The sequence below is a fragment of the Vanellus vanellus genome (assembly GCF_965231255.1).
Source record: "Vanellus vanellus genome assembly, chromosome: 3".
Taxonomy (NCBI): Eukaryota; Metazoa; Chordata; class Aves; order Charadriiformes; family Charadriidae; genus Vanellus; species Vanellus vanellus.
The window spans coordinates 106,841,156-106,857,199 of NC_138907.1; the positions used below are offsets into that span (position 1 = coordinate 106,841,156).

The 16,044-nt window shown below is 39.8% G+C and overlaps 1 protein-coding gene across 1 annotated transcript in view; it reads left to right on the top strand.

The window, feature by feature from the left end:
* The window catches only part of TDRP (testis development related protein), a gene marked incomplete at its 5' end in the record, with an annotated part of 30,211 nt that extends 16,349 nt beyond the window's left edge, over positions 1-13,862 (top strand). The window contains 2 exons of the mRNA XM_082480570.1: positions 10,771-10,874; positions 13,080-13,862. Of these exons, the coding sequence (XP_082336696.1) occupies positions 10,771-10,874; positions 13,080-13,425 (450 nt within the window). The 3' untranslated portion in view covers positions 13,426-13,862. The remainder of the gene's footprint in view (positions 1-10,770; positions 10,875-13,079) is intronic.
* Positions 13,863-16,044: the final 2,182 nt, after the last annotated feature.

Genomic DNA, 16,044 nt, shown 5'->3' on the forward strand with positions numbered 1-16,044 from the left:
CTGAGCTGCAGTATTTTTGTTTTAAAGTAAAACCCTCTTGTCTTAAAATGTATTCACAAAGAAACACCTTATCCTTCTCATCTTCTTTCTTGTTGTTTCTGAAAGCATTTCTGTATTTTATTTGGTTGTTCTGTCATCTTAGAAGCTGTCAGTACAGCGATATTCCAGAAGTTCCAAAATCTTTAATATGTTAATAAAAGGCTGATGAACTGCATGTGTGGCGTTTTCAGTATGCACATGTCATGAATAAAATAGTCTCCATGTTGAAGCAATATGGTGAAGAACGCTTAAGTTCTTGAAGAAAAGGGCAGTGGATGAAGGGTATGTCTGCCCTTTAGGGACACAGCCTTCCTGGTCTCTTAAAGTCTGAGTTTTAAGACTGTCCTGATACCCGTTTGCAGAGGAAAGCCTTTGGCTTAGATTTGGAGGTGCAAAAGTGGGAGCTGGTCCTAATGGCTGGAGATGGAGGTTTGAAAATAGTCTTAGTTTCTGCTTATATAGGAAGCTGCCCACTCAGCAGCAAGGACAGGCGAACTGGAATACTGAATTTTTCTAGTTCCCTCTTCACAGCTCTCCTGAAAGATGGGCAATAGCTGGTTAAAATGCCTTGTAACATCTCAAAGTGAGGAACTGTGAACCCTCTAGTGGTGCTCCATGAAATGCAGAAATCTGGAACCCACGTTCATGCTGTGCCTGGCCCTTTGGTCTCTGCAAAGCTAACCTTGGGGGTCTCGCCTACATGCTGAGCTTCTGAGTTAAAAGCACAGCAAAGAATTCATCTGCAGTTGTTGTTAGGCCAGCTTTTGAAAAGAGACAAAGAGTTTTGAGAAACTAAATAAATCATTTTAATAACAAAATTGGAGACGCTGGGACATTTAGCAGGGCCTTTTGCGATAAGACAAGGTCTAATGGTTTTAAACTAAAATAGGGTAGATTTAGACTAGATATAAGGAAGAAATTTTTTACAATAAGGGTGGTGAAACACTGGAACAGGTTGCCCAGAGAGGTGGTAGATGCCCCATCCCTGGAAACATTCAAGTTCAGGTTGGACGGGGCTCTGAGGAACCTGATATAGTTGAAATGTCCCTGCCTATTGCAGGGAAGGTAGGACTAGATGGGCTTTGAAGGTCCCTTCCAACCCAAACTGTTCCATGATTCTGGTAGGGCCAAATCCTGAAGTTTCAGCTCATGTCCACCAGAGAATAGAGTAGCTGTTGGTCTGCACACCAGCAGTTGGTTGAGAAATTTCCCCCTCAAATGCTTTGATATCTGCAAGATAAATTTGGTGGGGGATTGTTTTTTCCCTTTCTGTTATTTGAGTTCTTGCATGTTATGAATAGGTTTCCTATAATGTGGGAACAACACTTCTTTAATTAAAGCTGATTGGCATTTTTTTTAATTATAAAACAGCTATAACTTTATTGACCTCTAAGGTACTTATATGGGAAATTCCCCTTCTAGCTTTTTTATTTTAGGCTCTTTTTTTTTTCAGTGGGAGGAGGGAGGGAAGCTGTAGGACGAACAATTGTTTCTTCTCAGTCAACGTTGAGAAGAAAATCCACTCTTCTTGTTTACATTTATAACTAATTTCTGCAAGTGTTTTGTGGAGTGCCTCTACTTTGCTAGAGAGTTTTGATTCACCAGTTGTCAATCCGCTGTGAAAATACTTGTGAAGGTCTGCTAAAACTTGGCCAAAATATAAGTTTCTGGAAATCTCATTTCATACATGCTGAGCAGTGACTTTTTAGGGATTAGCTGCTTAACTACATGATGGCATTGAACATGTTGATTCTCACTGCAAGTACATGGCAAGAATCCCCTGTAATTGCTCTTTTTGGTTGCTAAGACTTGTTATGTGGCTTCTTATAGCCGGCAGAGTGACTTCTGTGCTCCAGAGCCCTGCTGGCCAGGCAGTTGGGAAGTACCGGAATATATTGAAAGTACTGGTACCCACTCATAAAGCAGTACCATTTTATAGTCAGGGTAATATTCGAACATACTTGAATCTCTTGCTTTGAAATGTAAACTGTGTCTTGTAAGTCTAACATACAGTCTGAAATCCTTGCTATTATTCTTTGATGTGATTGAATTATGTGGGGGTTTTCCCTTCCATAATAAGGTGTTCATGTATATTAATCGCCTCCATCTGATGGATGGATTTAATTGTTTTCAGGTAAATTTACACAGTCTTCCTTTTTACTATAAGTTCATCTATACGTACATACTCTTTTTGTGCAACGTACTTTTTAAATTTGCTTTTAGGATTGAACTACTTTAGTTTGTACCCAACTGTTAGTATTCCTGTTTTGTTGTCTTTTAGCCTAAAGTTTCATGAACCTTCTTGCCCCTAGTAGAGCTCTAATGATGAACTATATACCTTTGACAATAAAATTAACTGAAGTCTTCATAGTCATTCTTTACTGTTTCCCAGTAGACTCTCTGATTGTTCATGTATTATGCATTACTTGTTTACCTAGTATGAGAAGCTGAGAGTCATGTAAATAGTCAGAATTTGTTGATGTGGTGAAAAGTGGTATACCTAAAGTCCTTTTTGGTACTAACACCTCTCAATTTTGTTGGAGAATTCCAATTTAAGAGGAGCTGTTCCTTTCTGGGGCACTTTATAAAGTTAACTGTCAGTAGACATTTGTTCCCTGTTTTATCTAAAGAAAGAAAAATGGTAGTCAACATATGCAATTTATATACAGTTGATTCCCACAAGTCAATATAGGTAACAAAGCAGAAAACCCTCACTATAAGGGTTGAGTTTACAGAGTGGTGCTTAGGGGGTGAGCTTGGGGAAGTCATAGTGTGTATGGAAGAAAGTGGATAGATGACTGCAACTTTCAGGGAGTGCTTGAGCTGATATAGTAGCTGCCGCTGCAAAAAAGATGCTATTGCCCCTAATTTCCACATTCCTTGGTGACTGTCTGACTCTGACTTCTTTTAATGAGCTGGTTCTTATCACTAACACAAAAGAATGCAAAAAATGAATGAGTTAGATTTCTGCTGGCTTAGTGACTTGAACTGGTTTTCCACAGCATCACAGAGATACAAAACCATAGTCTAAGGAAGGCAGTATTAATGCAAGCAGGCAATGGACTGGGCTGCCCCTTTTCAGCAGCAGTGTCTGATAAACCAGATCTGCCACCTTGTGAGACTTTTCTGGCAATCTGTCTGACAGATGGGCACCAATATGAAGCATCGGCAAAGCAGAGGGGAGGGTAGCAAGGGGAGAAACAGCAGACAGTTTGACTAGGGATACAGACTGCATCCTTTACATGGTGTTCTAGAAGTGACTACTTGTACTCACAGTTTTAGAAGATACGCTAATTAAATGGCAGCCTTTTCATGGTGGAGAAAGAGTACTTCATAAGCTGGAATTTCTTCTACTGAAGGGGAAGAATCTGCAGCCTGGGCTTGAGCTCTTTAGATACCTGTTGAGACAGACAATGACGATGGTTTTTCAGTAGTCTGCCAGTTGATGGATTAATATGTATGTGTAATTTCACTTCTACCAATTCTTTTAGGTGATTGCACAAGGCATTGTGCTGCACAGATTTTCTTAATCTAAAATGTAAGATATGGGAGAAACTTTATTAATGGCTGTTCTGATAAACACACTCCATGCTCCCATAGTCAAACAGGTATGATACCAGTCTGTAATCCTATTTCACAAAATACTGAAATAGTATCTTGTGAAGTTTCTGCTTTGTTTCTCATCGGTATTTTTGAAAAATAGTAGACTGCAGCATCCAACCTGGTCCTCTAAATGTTTTGACTTTATAACATCTAATGTTACAATTCTAGTCCTTCCAAAAGGGACTGCTAAGAAAAGAGAGAACTATTATGGGTATTTCACTTGATTTTTTTTATATATTTTTTTTTTAACCTGGAGGTTTGACTGTACACCTGGTTCTATTCTAGTGGTATCAATCAGCTTTGATTTTTCAAAGATCACCTCCTCCAACCTCAAGAATACCCCATCCCATCAAGCAGAGAAAGAAGCAAAGGTTGCAGGAGGCCTGTGTGCATGAACAAGATGTTCCTGAAAAACCTCAAACATAAAAAGGAAGCATACAGGAGGTGGAAGCAGGGTCAGGTGACCTGGGGGTAATGTAGAGGCACTCTTTGAGCATGCAGGGATGGGGTTAGGAAAGATGAAGCCCACCTAGAGTTAAATCTGGTGAGGAAAATGAAAAGCAACAAAAAAAGGCTTCTGTGTGTACACCAGCAGCAGAGAGGTGTAAAGAGGATGGAGTCTGACTTTTCTTGGTCATGCTCTGAATGGGCAAGACGCAACAGGCACAAATTGAAATAGAAGTATCGTAGAATCATAGAATGGTTTAGGTTGGAAGGGACCTTGAAGATCATCGAGTTCCAAGTCCCCAGCTATGGGCAGGGACACCTCCCACGAGACCAGGCTGCCGAAGGCCACATCCAGCCTGGCCTTAAACACGACCTGTTCCAGTGCCTTACCACCCTCAAAGTGAAACATTTCTTCCTAATATTTAATCTAAACCCACCCTCTTCCAGTTTAAAGCCATTCCCCCTCGTTCTATCACTACATGCCCTAGTAAAAAGTCCATCCCCAGCTCTCCTGTAGGCCCCCTTTAGGTACTGGAAGGCCGCAATAAGATCTCCCTGAAGCCTTCTCTTCTCCAGGCTGAACAGCCCCAACTCTTTCAGCCTCTCCTCATAGGAGAGGTGCTCCAGCCCTCGGATCATCCTCGTGGGCCTCCTGTGGACACGCTCCAACAGGTCCATAGGATCATAGAATGGTTTAAGGACCTTGAAGATCATCGAGTTCCAACCCCCCTGCCATAGACAGGGACACCTCCCACCTGTCCATGTCCTTCTTATGTCCTTCAGACTCCAGAGCTGGACTTCAGACTCCAGGTGGGGTCTCACGAGAGTGGAGCAGAGGGGCAGAATCACCTCCTTGGACCTGCTGGCCACACTTCTTTTGATGCAGCCCAGGATATGGTTGGCCTTCTGGTCTGTGATTGCACATTGCTGGCTCATGTTGAGCTTCTTGTCAATCAGCACCCCCAGGCCCTTCTCCTCAGGGCTGCTCTCCAGCCATTCCCTGCTGAGCCTGTATTTGTGCTTGGGATTGCTCCGACCCAGATGTAGGACCTTGCACTTGGCCTTGTTGAACTGCATGAGATTGGCTTGGGCCCACCTCTGCAGCCTGTCCAGGTTCCTCTGGATGGCATCCCTCTCCTCCAGTGTTTCTACCGTGCCAACCAGCTTGGTATCATCGCCAAACTTGCTGAGGGTGCACTCGACTCCACTGTCCATGTCGCCGACAAAGATGTTGAACAGTACAGGTCCCAGTACCGACCCCTGAGGAACGCCACTCATCAGTGGTCTCCACTTGGACATCAAGTCGTTGACTGCAACTCTTTGAGTGCAACCGTCCAGCCAGTTCTTTACCCACCGAGTCCATTTGTCCAATCCATGTAATTTAAACATAAGAAAAAATGTTTTCACCATGAGGGCAGTCAAGCCCTGGAACAGGTTGCCCAGAGAGGCTGTGAATTCTCCAGCTGTGGAGATATTCAAAACCCAGCTGTGCGTAATCCTTGGCAATCTGCTCAAGCTGACCCTGCTTTGAGCTGTGTGGTTGGACTGGATGGTCTCCAGAAGTCCCTTCCAGCTGTAAAGGCTGTGTGATTCTGTGAACTTTGCATGTTGAATTATTTCTTTTTCCACTGACATATGGAAAAATGCTTTAAAGGTTTGAGAATACAATCTAGTCAGTTATGCATATAAACTTTTTTGAAAATTTTAGGAATAGTACTTTTGAGTTTCATGTAGACAGTTACATCATAAAAATGAAATGCAGAACTTCTGCAAGTGGCTCGATGCTTAAAGACCATATCAGTACTGTATTTTCATACTTTGCATAACTTTAATCTTTTTACAGAAAATAAGTCTCCGGTGTGGTGAGGAGTCAGCTTACCAAAGTGTCATCTCTTCTTTACGTATTGACCTTCCTTAGACATCTGTTTCAAGGAAGCCAATTGTTGTGGGATTTGTGTCTTTCTCCGTGTGCTCTGTAAGAACGTAAGAAATTCCCAGCTGATTCAGAGACTGGCCCAGCAAGTCTGGCAGTCTGCCTTTGACTATGGCAATGGGAGATGCTGTTCAGGGAGAGCAGAGCTTGGCCAGTTTCTAGAGCCTATTCCCCTAGCGTCAAGAATCATTGTTTTGAGATATTGGTGGGTGCATCCCTCTAAACAGAGGGCATCCATTTATGGATCTGCTGTCTGAATCTGTCTAATCCTTTTTGTGATGGTTCCCAGCATTTTTTGGCTTTGCAGCTGCTGTGTGTCGAACTGATGGTTGCAGAGAATGGTGACTTCGAGATCTCCTTCCTGAGCTGTACCTACCAGCAGATACAGCTGTAACTGTTCCAGCTGCATTGGTGGTGGTGCTTGTCTGTAGGATAAAAGTCTTTAAAGAACAACGAAAAGAAATACAGAAATGCAGCAGGCTGTTTTGAGGGATTTTTTAGTACGTGACAGTTACATGACAGCTGTAGTAAAAAAGAAAGATTGTTGTCTTAAACAGTTCAATAGTTAGACAAAAGCTTCTGGAAATGTGAAATAAGTATTTGACCTCCTCCTCTGCTAAGTTTTATATTCTTAAGTATGGTACTACTGAGAAGACTATCAAGAGTGAGCTGTTCCCTCATTTTCAGTTGAGTGAAAAGATGCTTCAGGAGATCAGTGCTGGTACAAGGCAGATGTAGAGGAGGAGGCTTAAGCGTGGTAGGTAGAGGTTCTGGTTTTACTCTTGCACTTAGGAGGTTTCTTTCAGTCTAGGCCATTTAATATGCGGTAGCCTTTGTGCAGTGAGTTTTATCACATATTATCAAAACACGGTCTACTTGGACATTGATGCTTTTATGTAGATGATCTTGGCAGTGTTTCCTTTGGAAACCCCAAATAAATGTGGTGAAAGCATGGCTTAAAGGTTTAGTGTATATTTCCTCTAAGGACTAGTTGAGAGAAGAATAAATCAGTTAGAATCTGCTGCACAGTTATTATCCTTGTATGTACCTACTAAATGCCATGGATCCATTGTGGGAATATTTGTTTATAAAAATATTGAAGGAACAGTACAATGTGTACATAGGTACTGATTCACATACAGGTAGAAAGAGTCCAGAGTTTATAAATTCTTATGTGGAGACCTGCACATGCTATCTGCTTGACATTGAGTAGAACTTTTCTAATAATTGTTCTTAAAGTTATCTGTAAATCAGAATCAGGCTTAATGAAGTTAAATTTAAAAATATTCAAAGTTAAATATATGGAAAGCTTGTGGCTAGATATTAACAGGATTGTATTATGAAATGGTTTTGATGGTGTTTGTTGTTGGGTTTTGTTTTGGGGTTGTTGCTTTTTTTTGTTGTTGTTGTTTGGGGTTTTTTTTGGCTGGAAGGTTGTTTGGGTATCCAAAACAATGCAGCAAAGGTTGGAGTTGTATCGTTGAAGTATGTATGATGTTCTAGATTAAAAGAAGATGTGTGGGTAGGTATATCCTTTTTTACACTGAACGTTATGTGTGTATAAATGCTTATCTCCAGTCTTTCATCAATGCTGTTTTTTAAAGGCACATATTATTTAAGTATAGCCAGTCTCTGCATTAAATTACTATCTGAAAATCAGTAACAAGACGGGGTTTTGGGGGGTTGGTTTGGGTGGTTGTTTTGGGTTTTTTTGTTTTTTTGTTTTTTAATCTGCAGATTTATTATGTGGCAATGGCGTGATGAAACATCATTAGTGAAGAAAGAGAAGCTTATATATAAATTAAATCACTGAGGTATATTTGAGTCTTTTTCCAGTTTAAAGGCCTACAGCCATTAGGAGGCAGTAAGAGTTGTTATGTGCTGCTTTTAACTGGATTTGCCTACGGTAGCAAAGGTTACTTCCCAAAAAGGACTGAAATAGAGTTCGAGTAAGATGAAGGATCTTTTTTAATGCATGAAAAGCTAAGCACTTTCTAGAGTTCCTCTCTTTTTTTCTTCCTTTTTTTTCTTCTTTCTTTCTTTAAGCAGACTACTTCTTTCAGCCCCTAACTTCTTGGAGATTCTTCCTTTTTTTGGAAGTTTGTTGTGGATGAACTACTTTGCAGTGAGACGAAAGCCAAATCAGAGTAACAAATCCTCATGTTAAACTTGTTACAGAATTTAACTGAACAACAGAAACAGGTAACAGGATTAGGCCTTGATAGACTAAAGTTGAGGTTTTAGACCGTTATTTACACCACAGAAGCATTAAATGTTGAGTACTGCTTGGAGAGGCTGATAGTTAAATGCAAGAATTTTGTATAGTAAGGTATCTGTAGGTATCATCTGCAGCTTGTCAGGTTTTGTTTTATACGATCGACAGTACCAGCCTTCTATGAGATGGGTATGGCAAGTCTGCCACAGGGATGCAAAGTTGAAGTCTACATATTTTTAACATAATTAAAAATGGAAGGCATGTGTTTAATTTAAAATAAGAGTTTGCTTATTATAATCTGTACTCACTTTATTCTCAACCACGAAAACAGTGGAAAAAATATATATAGAAGCTGTTTTTTTTTCTTGTGAAGCCATGAGGAATGCTGTGGTTTACAGTACTATTAGGTGTGGGTTTAGGAAGAAGTGAGCAGAGCAGTTGCGGAGTCCTGGGTGGTGGTGAACCTAGCTCTCCTGTACCTCATCTGTCCATATCCTTTTAACGAGAGTTGGACATTGCTCTGGGCTTGCTCAGCTTTCCCTCTTGAGTTCTCCAGAGCTTTGCCCAAAGCTGGATCTATGTTTGTGTATAACCAAAGTGAAAATGAGTCTAGGTTAGACCTTTCTCCTGATCCTAAAATGGACCTGCTATTTCTCCTGAGTCAGAGTAGCTGAGGTGGTTCAGCTGTGAGTGGGGAAGGTGGGTGAGAAGTGAAGGTGCAGGATGTAGTGGAATGGGAGATGGAAATACTTCATGAGTAACGTGCAATAACAAGGGCGCTGTTTCACTCCTGTAAATGGTAGAGGTTGTGGGTTTCTGAAAGGTGACGAGGTGGCAGTACCAGTGTTTTCCTGCCTGGTGTTTGTACTGAATTTGTGGGTGAAGTTTCACATGTTTTAAGGCCTGGATGTACCAGTTATGAACTGTAATCAATTAAAACCTAAACATCAAATTGAGTCTAATTTGCACCGATGAGTTCTGCAAAAATAATAATAGGTGATGAATTAGCCTTCACTCATGTTGACAACTACAATTTTGTTTTGAGTGTTTATTATACTTCATAATGTATTGTATTTTTTAATGTAATCAAGTAACACTGATAGACTGTCACTCTGCCATTCGTACTAGACCCTGCGAGCAGCTTTTGTGTTCTTTGCTTGGCATGTGTGCATTTCTGTTAGAGTTGCTAAGCCTGCTATCAGAATAAAAATAACCAATCCCTGGTTTGTTGTTGGGTTTTTTTTGCTTTGGAGGAGAGGGACTCAAACCTTTAATAATGTTGAAAAAATAACTTATGCTACATGTTTAATTGTCAGAGTAAATTTAGAGAGCACACTGTAACGCACCAGTGCCATGTATTACATTTCACTGGTGAGCCAATGCTCTTACCCTTTTTGGTTGGTTGCTTGCTTGCTACCACAAGTAGTTTTTGCAAGTTAAAAATGCAAACAGTGACTGCAAAGCAGGTTAAATCTTAAGAGTTTCATAATTCAGCTGGATGTCCTGTCTGTTGTGGGCCCTTTCCGCATCAAAAGAAGCATGGCCAGCAGGTCAAGGGAGGTGATTCTGCCCCTTTACTCTGCTCTGGTGAGACCTCACCTGGAGCACTGTGTCCAGCTCTGGAGCCCTCAGCCCAGGAAAGACATGGATGGACCTGTTGGAGCAGGTCCAAAAGAGGGCCACAAATAATCAGAGGGCTGGAACACCTCTCCTGTGAGGACAGGCTGAGACAGTTGAGGTTGTTCAGCCTGGAGAAGAGAAGGCTCTGCGGAGACCTTATAGCAGCCTTCCAATACTTAAAAGGAGCCTACAGGAAAGATGGTGAGGGACTCTTTATCAGGGAGTGTAGCGATAGGGTGAATAATGAGGGTTTTAAACTGAAAGAGGGTAGATTTAGATTAGTTCTTAGGAAGAAATTCTTTACTGTGAGGGTGGTGAGACACTGGAGGAGGCTGCCCAGAGAAGCTATGGATGCCCCATCCCTTGGAAGTGTTCAAGGCCAGGCTGGATGGGGCTTTGAGCAACCTGGTCTAGTGGGAAGTGTCCCTGCCCATGGCAGGGGTGGGTGGGGGAGCTAGATGATCTTTAAGGTCCCTTCCGATCCAAACCATTCTATGATTCTAGCAATGACCATTTCATTTCTGTCTACTGAAGCCCCTTAGACTGTTTCCTAAGCTGCCTAGATTCCATTCTTACTGTGATATGCTAAAATGGACCCAGCACTCCTGCCTGCAGAAGAGCGTCCAGGAGGCCAGCTGTACTCACTGGCATCATTTGCCAGCCTCTGCAAACTGGCAAGGTTTTGGGCTCTTTGCTCAGCCGGAAAGAGCTCTTGCTGCAGTAACCCAACCTGCTTGTTTTCAAAATGCGGCCGTCCTCTGCTGGCTGTGTGGAGCTGCTGTGCTCCCAGCTCCACAGAGCACGAGAGGTAGGGTTGCTGCCTATCAGCCGCCCAGAGTCAGCACTGGCAGCCACACTCCATGCTTGCAAGTCTGTAATTCATATTAATGAGGATGTTTGCTTCTCTGTATAGGTTCAAGGTGCAAGTTTCCGGGGTTGGAAGGAAGTGACGTCTATGTTTAATAAAGATGATGAACAGCAATTGCTAGCAGGATGCAAGTCTCCAAAATCCAAAGGGTGAGTAAAACCAATTGGTCTGTTTGCTATTAAAATACACAAACTGGAACAGAGAATAGCTGTGCAAAGTAGTGAAGGTAGACACTGAGATGCAGTAGTGTTCAACTCCTGGAAGTTAAGTCACAGAGAAAAGTTTATGTGCATTTCAGAATTATGTGTACGTTAAGCTTACAATGAATGCTGTATTAGGAAAGGATGGATATTTTTAGTTCTGTCAGGAAGAAAAGGGAATTTAGCTGCGCAATAATTTTTTATTGTAGAAAAGGAGTAAAGGTTTCTGAGTAAAAGGGTCATTTCCACCCTGCCCGCTTTCCTCTTAAGGATTAATCATGGTTGAATTTACAAATTCCTTTTTTTACATGCTTTACTTCCTCTGTTGAAGTCTTGACTACACCTGAAAAGGTTAAGTGGAGTAGCTATACCAGGATCTGCAAATCTTCCCTGTCGGAGCTGAGGTGCTTACTTGGAACAGTTCTGCTGCCTGTATGGTTAGAGCTGTTCTCTGAAGAGAACAGACCTCTTCCCAGGACAGGCTGTTTTGCTGTTACAAGTATATGTAGGCTTTACCTACATGTGCTACCTAACTACCTTGGTTGCAAATAGGAGAAAATGTGCCACCTATCAGTATAGATGTTCCAGCCAAATACTGGCTTTGATAAGACTTGCTGCAGTATGTCTTGTTTCCAGTTTACTTTGAAATATATATATTACAGTATGCAAGTGTATATATAAAAACAATTTAGAATATAAATACATATGTTTCCATTTCCATTTGAGCTTGTTCAATAAAACTTCCCAAAAGTTCCTAGCTACTATTGCTGCATAATTTTATAGGTGTTATTATGTGCTAGGGTGCTTCAAGGATTCTTTGCAATTAATGCTGAATATAAGAGTCAAGTAACCCAGCGAAGAGAGCAGAAGGATGAAAACTGAGTTACCACAAATGTGGAAAGTTATTTTAGCATTACCATGAAAACTGCCTGTATTTTAAGTTTGGCGGTATTTTCCTATAACTGTATACCATGGTCTTTACTTTCCTTTTAAAGAAAAAGACAGCTTTTCAAGTGCATTACTCACGAAATATGGGAAGAGTGTTCGGAGTCTGTGACTGGCTTTAGCAAGATAAAAATTCTGAAAAATCTAATCGTAAATTCAAAGTTCAGTAAAGGAAGAGGTTTTAAAGCTATTGATTCAGTTGCTTCTATTTAAATATGATAGTGACAAGCTTTCATTAATGGAATAAAAGCTCTTTGAATAGAAATACTGAAAAAATTCAATGGCAGTTGTATTTGTGGCTAAGGAATTTGTATGCTACTAGCAGATAATGTTTTCAATTTGCTGTTTAGCTCACTGAACTCTGAAGGTTGTGTGTTTCACCACTGGTGTTCATCCTTTCCTTGTGGTCCATTATTTGATTACAAATATAAACTTGCATGTAAACTTATGCATAAACATTTGACATTCTATATTTTAAATACTCCACACTGCAAATAGGAAATAATTCAGATTGAAGGTTCTTAATCGGATAAGAAATGTGATGAGTTGTTTTCAAGTATCTCTTTGGGAGAGAAAATAGCAACAAAGATTGTTTTTTCTTGTTTTTGGGAGGGGAATTTTGGGAGTTCTTACCAGAAATACAGAACAGCTGTTTTCTAAATATTGTGCAGATCTTTATGTAAAAAATGCTGGTATCTTTAAAGTCCTAATACTGTGTACATCAACTATTTTAGGGTATAAGGTTTAACTGGCAAGATGATAAGAGGTATATGAAACTGAGGAACATAGTGAGTGATTGTTAAAGCTGGTGGTAGACAAAACGCTTTCGTATTCCTTCTGCTATCCTACCTCTGGGTTTGCTTTTGGGTTTTTTTTTGGTTAGAGTCCTAAATTGTTGTCATGTATGCTAAAATACTTCATACATTTACAAAGGCAGTTCTGTGTAATTCAGTGGGGCGGAGGGAGAAGCGTTACATTCTTATTATAATAGGGAATGGGCATACTCAGTCCACAGATTCTACTGTGTTTAGGCTTACATGTATATGAGGGTGTTTTTCGTGAAGCTGACAGTAATGGATGTGCAGTTGTAGGCTGACTGATTAGTGTTCCTTACGATAAAACATAATAAATTAATTGAATGTTTATTAGTAACTATTACAAGCATTTTTAAATGAAGGAATTAATCACCTCATCATTTTTATTTTCTAGAACAAACCTAAAGTTAAAGGAAGAGATGAAGTCTGAAAAGAAGCCAGGTTTTTGGGACAGTTTGGTGATAAAGCAGAATGTCCAATCTAGGAAACCAGATGAGATTGAGGGATGGGAACCGCCGCAGATTACCGCTGCTGACTCTACCAGTGATGCAGCAGCTACTTTAAGTGACTATACAGCCTGGTCAGGCTGGGAAGGTGAAACCAAAGGCTCCACAAAATACACAAACCTGGCCAGCTCAGGAAACAGTTCCAGGTGGAGTATCAAATCAGCTGGAAAGCTGGTTAGTATTAGACGTCAAAGCAAAGGTAACCTTACTGACAACTGGGAAGAACTAGAATGATACTGGTAATGTGAAATACTTCATAGATGAGAAGAGAAAGGTTTCATGATTTACTCGTATGTTTAAACCAAAATCAAATCTGCTCAATATTGCACCTTTATACAGTACTTTGTTTTATTCAGATTGTTACAAATTTTTGCTCACCTGATATAAATTTTCTTATTACATTGTTAAATAGCTATGTTTTCCACACTGAAAAAAGTAGAGAATCTATTTTGTGCCTATATTTCACACTCAGACTCTGCAGTATGTCGGATTGTTGGTTTTACCAAAAAAATGTAATTCCTTAGTGAATGTATACACTGGTTGTAAATTTGACTGCCTTATGTAGGAAGTTCCACTAGCTTGAGCTCCTGGTTTTATCCTGGTATTTGAGGGCCACTCAAAATTTTAGTTTTGATGCTGTCCCTTTTTAACTAAGAATACTGATCTGTTGCCTGCAGGGAAAAATGCTTATACTTAGTAGACTGTTTTCCAAATCTTCAGCCTCAGCATATGCTTCAGCTTGTGCACGCAAGATGCTCAACTGTCACAATGTGCTATACTGTGTATGAAACGGGGAAAATACTATTCTAATGTAATTCCTTCCATCACAGGATCTTCACCAATAGTCAGGTCAAATGGGTCTTCCAGAGGTTCAGTTGTTTGGGTTTTTTATATGGAACATTGTTTGATAAACCTAAGCTTCTCAGTTTTTAAGATGCGTGTTATGCCAAAAATAAAAATGATTGAAAATTTGGAAAGCAGCAGTTGAGTAGAGTATAAGAAGATCTTGATATTCGGTATCTGTAGTCCTGAATCTAGGGATAAGTTGCTTCTTATGGAAGGGCATGTGTTTTCATTTTTTGCAATAGCTGATCCTTGGTCTACAAACAACTTTTTTGTTCTGTACTGTATTGTTCCTCCCCCCCCTTGCCCCATAAGCAGTGATTGAATTATACTCTGGCATTTTCAGGATACCTGAGTAACTGAGCCATCGCAAGTATGTGCATGCATACAACTTCTGAAGCATTTTTGTTATATAGCTCGGTCTTATTAGCTACTGATATTTTAATGTTTGGTAAAAGAAGGGGAAGTGTTAAACTTGAGATTTGAAATGTATATAAGAATACTAAAAGTGCCTCTTTCTAGCATATTGTCTGTCATTAGCAGTGTGGCTGATGTCAGATCCAAAGTTGGTTTCCATTTTGTTTATATGACCTATATAAATACTACTTAACATTCATGGAAAAAAAATCAAACCAAAAGTTTCATAAAAAATGAACAGTAGGCCTTTTCTCTCTCCTGATTGTTAAACTGGTATAACAGAACTGAAAACTTGTTGACAGCCTAGCAATATGGCCAGTACAGTCGGAAGATCAAGTTAGCATTTCGGAGAAAATCAGCGTTTTTACAAGAAAGCATATACCTTTATATAATGGATGTCTTGTAAACATATTTTTGCAAGAAGCTTATGCTGATGAAAAGGGATGCATGCAATTTTCTTCTAAGCTTGTACCTTGTTTCTGTTACTGCCACATGACTCCCTTCTTAGCTGTCTCTTTCTCCTTTCTATTCCAATTCATGTATAGTTTTCTGGCTTACGGTTCCTGCAGAGCTGTTTTTTGGAGATTCCTGTTGAGATGTGCCTGGAGGGAAACTGTAGCAAAATGGTTTTTTTGTTGTTGTTTTGTTTTCTTTTTCCGGTATTAATAGGATGTTAAAAGACATTGTTCTTAAGTTTATATGAAAGAACATCAGTGTTTTGTGCTACAAAACAGGATCTTGTACCTGGAAAATATATTTGTAAAATTGGCATTATATATTTAAAAAGTACTAATAGAGGAGAAAGGGTTATCATTTAGCTTGTAAGTAAACTCTGTATTTGCCTTTGGCAAATGTGTACGTTGAGCTTAATTATAGGAAAGAATTGGTATTCTTGGGTAAAGTATGCTGCATTTTATAGTTTATGGAATACCCTCTAAGGCATGAGCTAGTATTTAGTTTGGTTGTTGGTGCTGACCTAAAAGAATGGAAAAAGATCTGCTAGGAGCCCTCAATATTTTGCTTTCAAAGATGGGCTGAGAGCTTTTGATTTCCCTCCTGGAGAAACTACTTATACTGTGACCAGTAAAGGTTTTGCCTTGCACATTATACTGTCAAGTGCCTGTTTCTCACCTAGATGATGTGTTTGATGCACAGCTTAACTGCGACATTTTTCAATTTATTTTTAAATGTATGATAAAGAATATGCTTACAAAGCCGAAGCCTATTATAAAACAAAAATTGCATCCAAGTGGGAAACTGAGATACGTAAACTTAAGGTTTAACTCCTAGTGATGAAAGTTTTGGTGTGCTTTATAAGTGATATTTCCTCAGAAATAACCGTTCTAAGGATGAACATTATTAAATTTAATATAATTTATTGTTATGCTTTAATAATGTATCTGTCTTTCGAACTCACTGGTGTGAGCTTTTCTTCTCTTATGTTTATAAACTTGTCTGAATTTTCAGAATGGGGTCCTCTTTTCTTTTACCTTCTTTAGATGCTTAACTACATTATATGTTTATGGGCTTAAGTTATACACAGCTCCATATGTGGAATAAGTGTAGAATATGTCCCTAAATATTTGTTTTGAA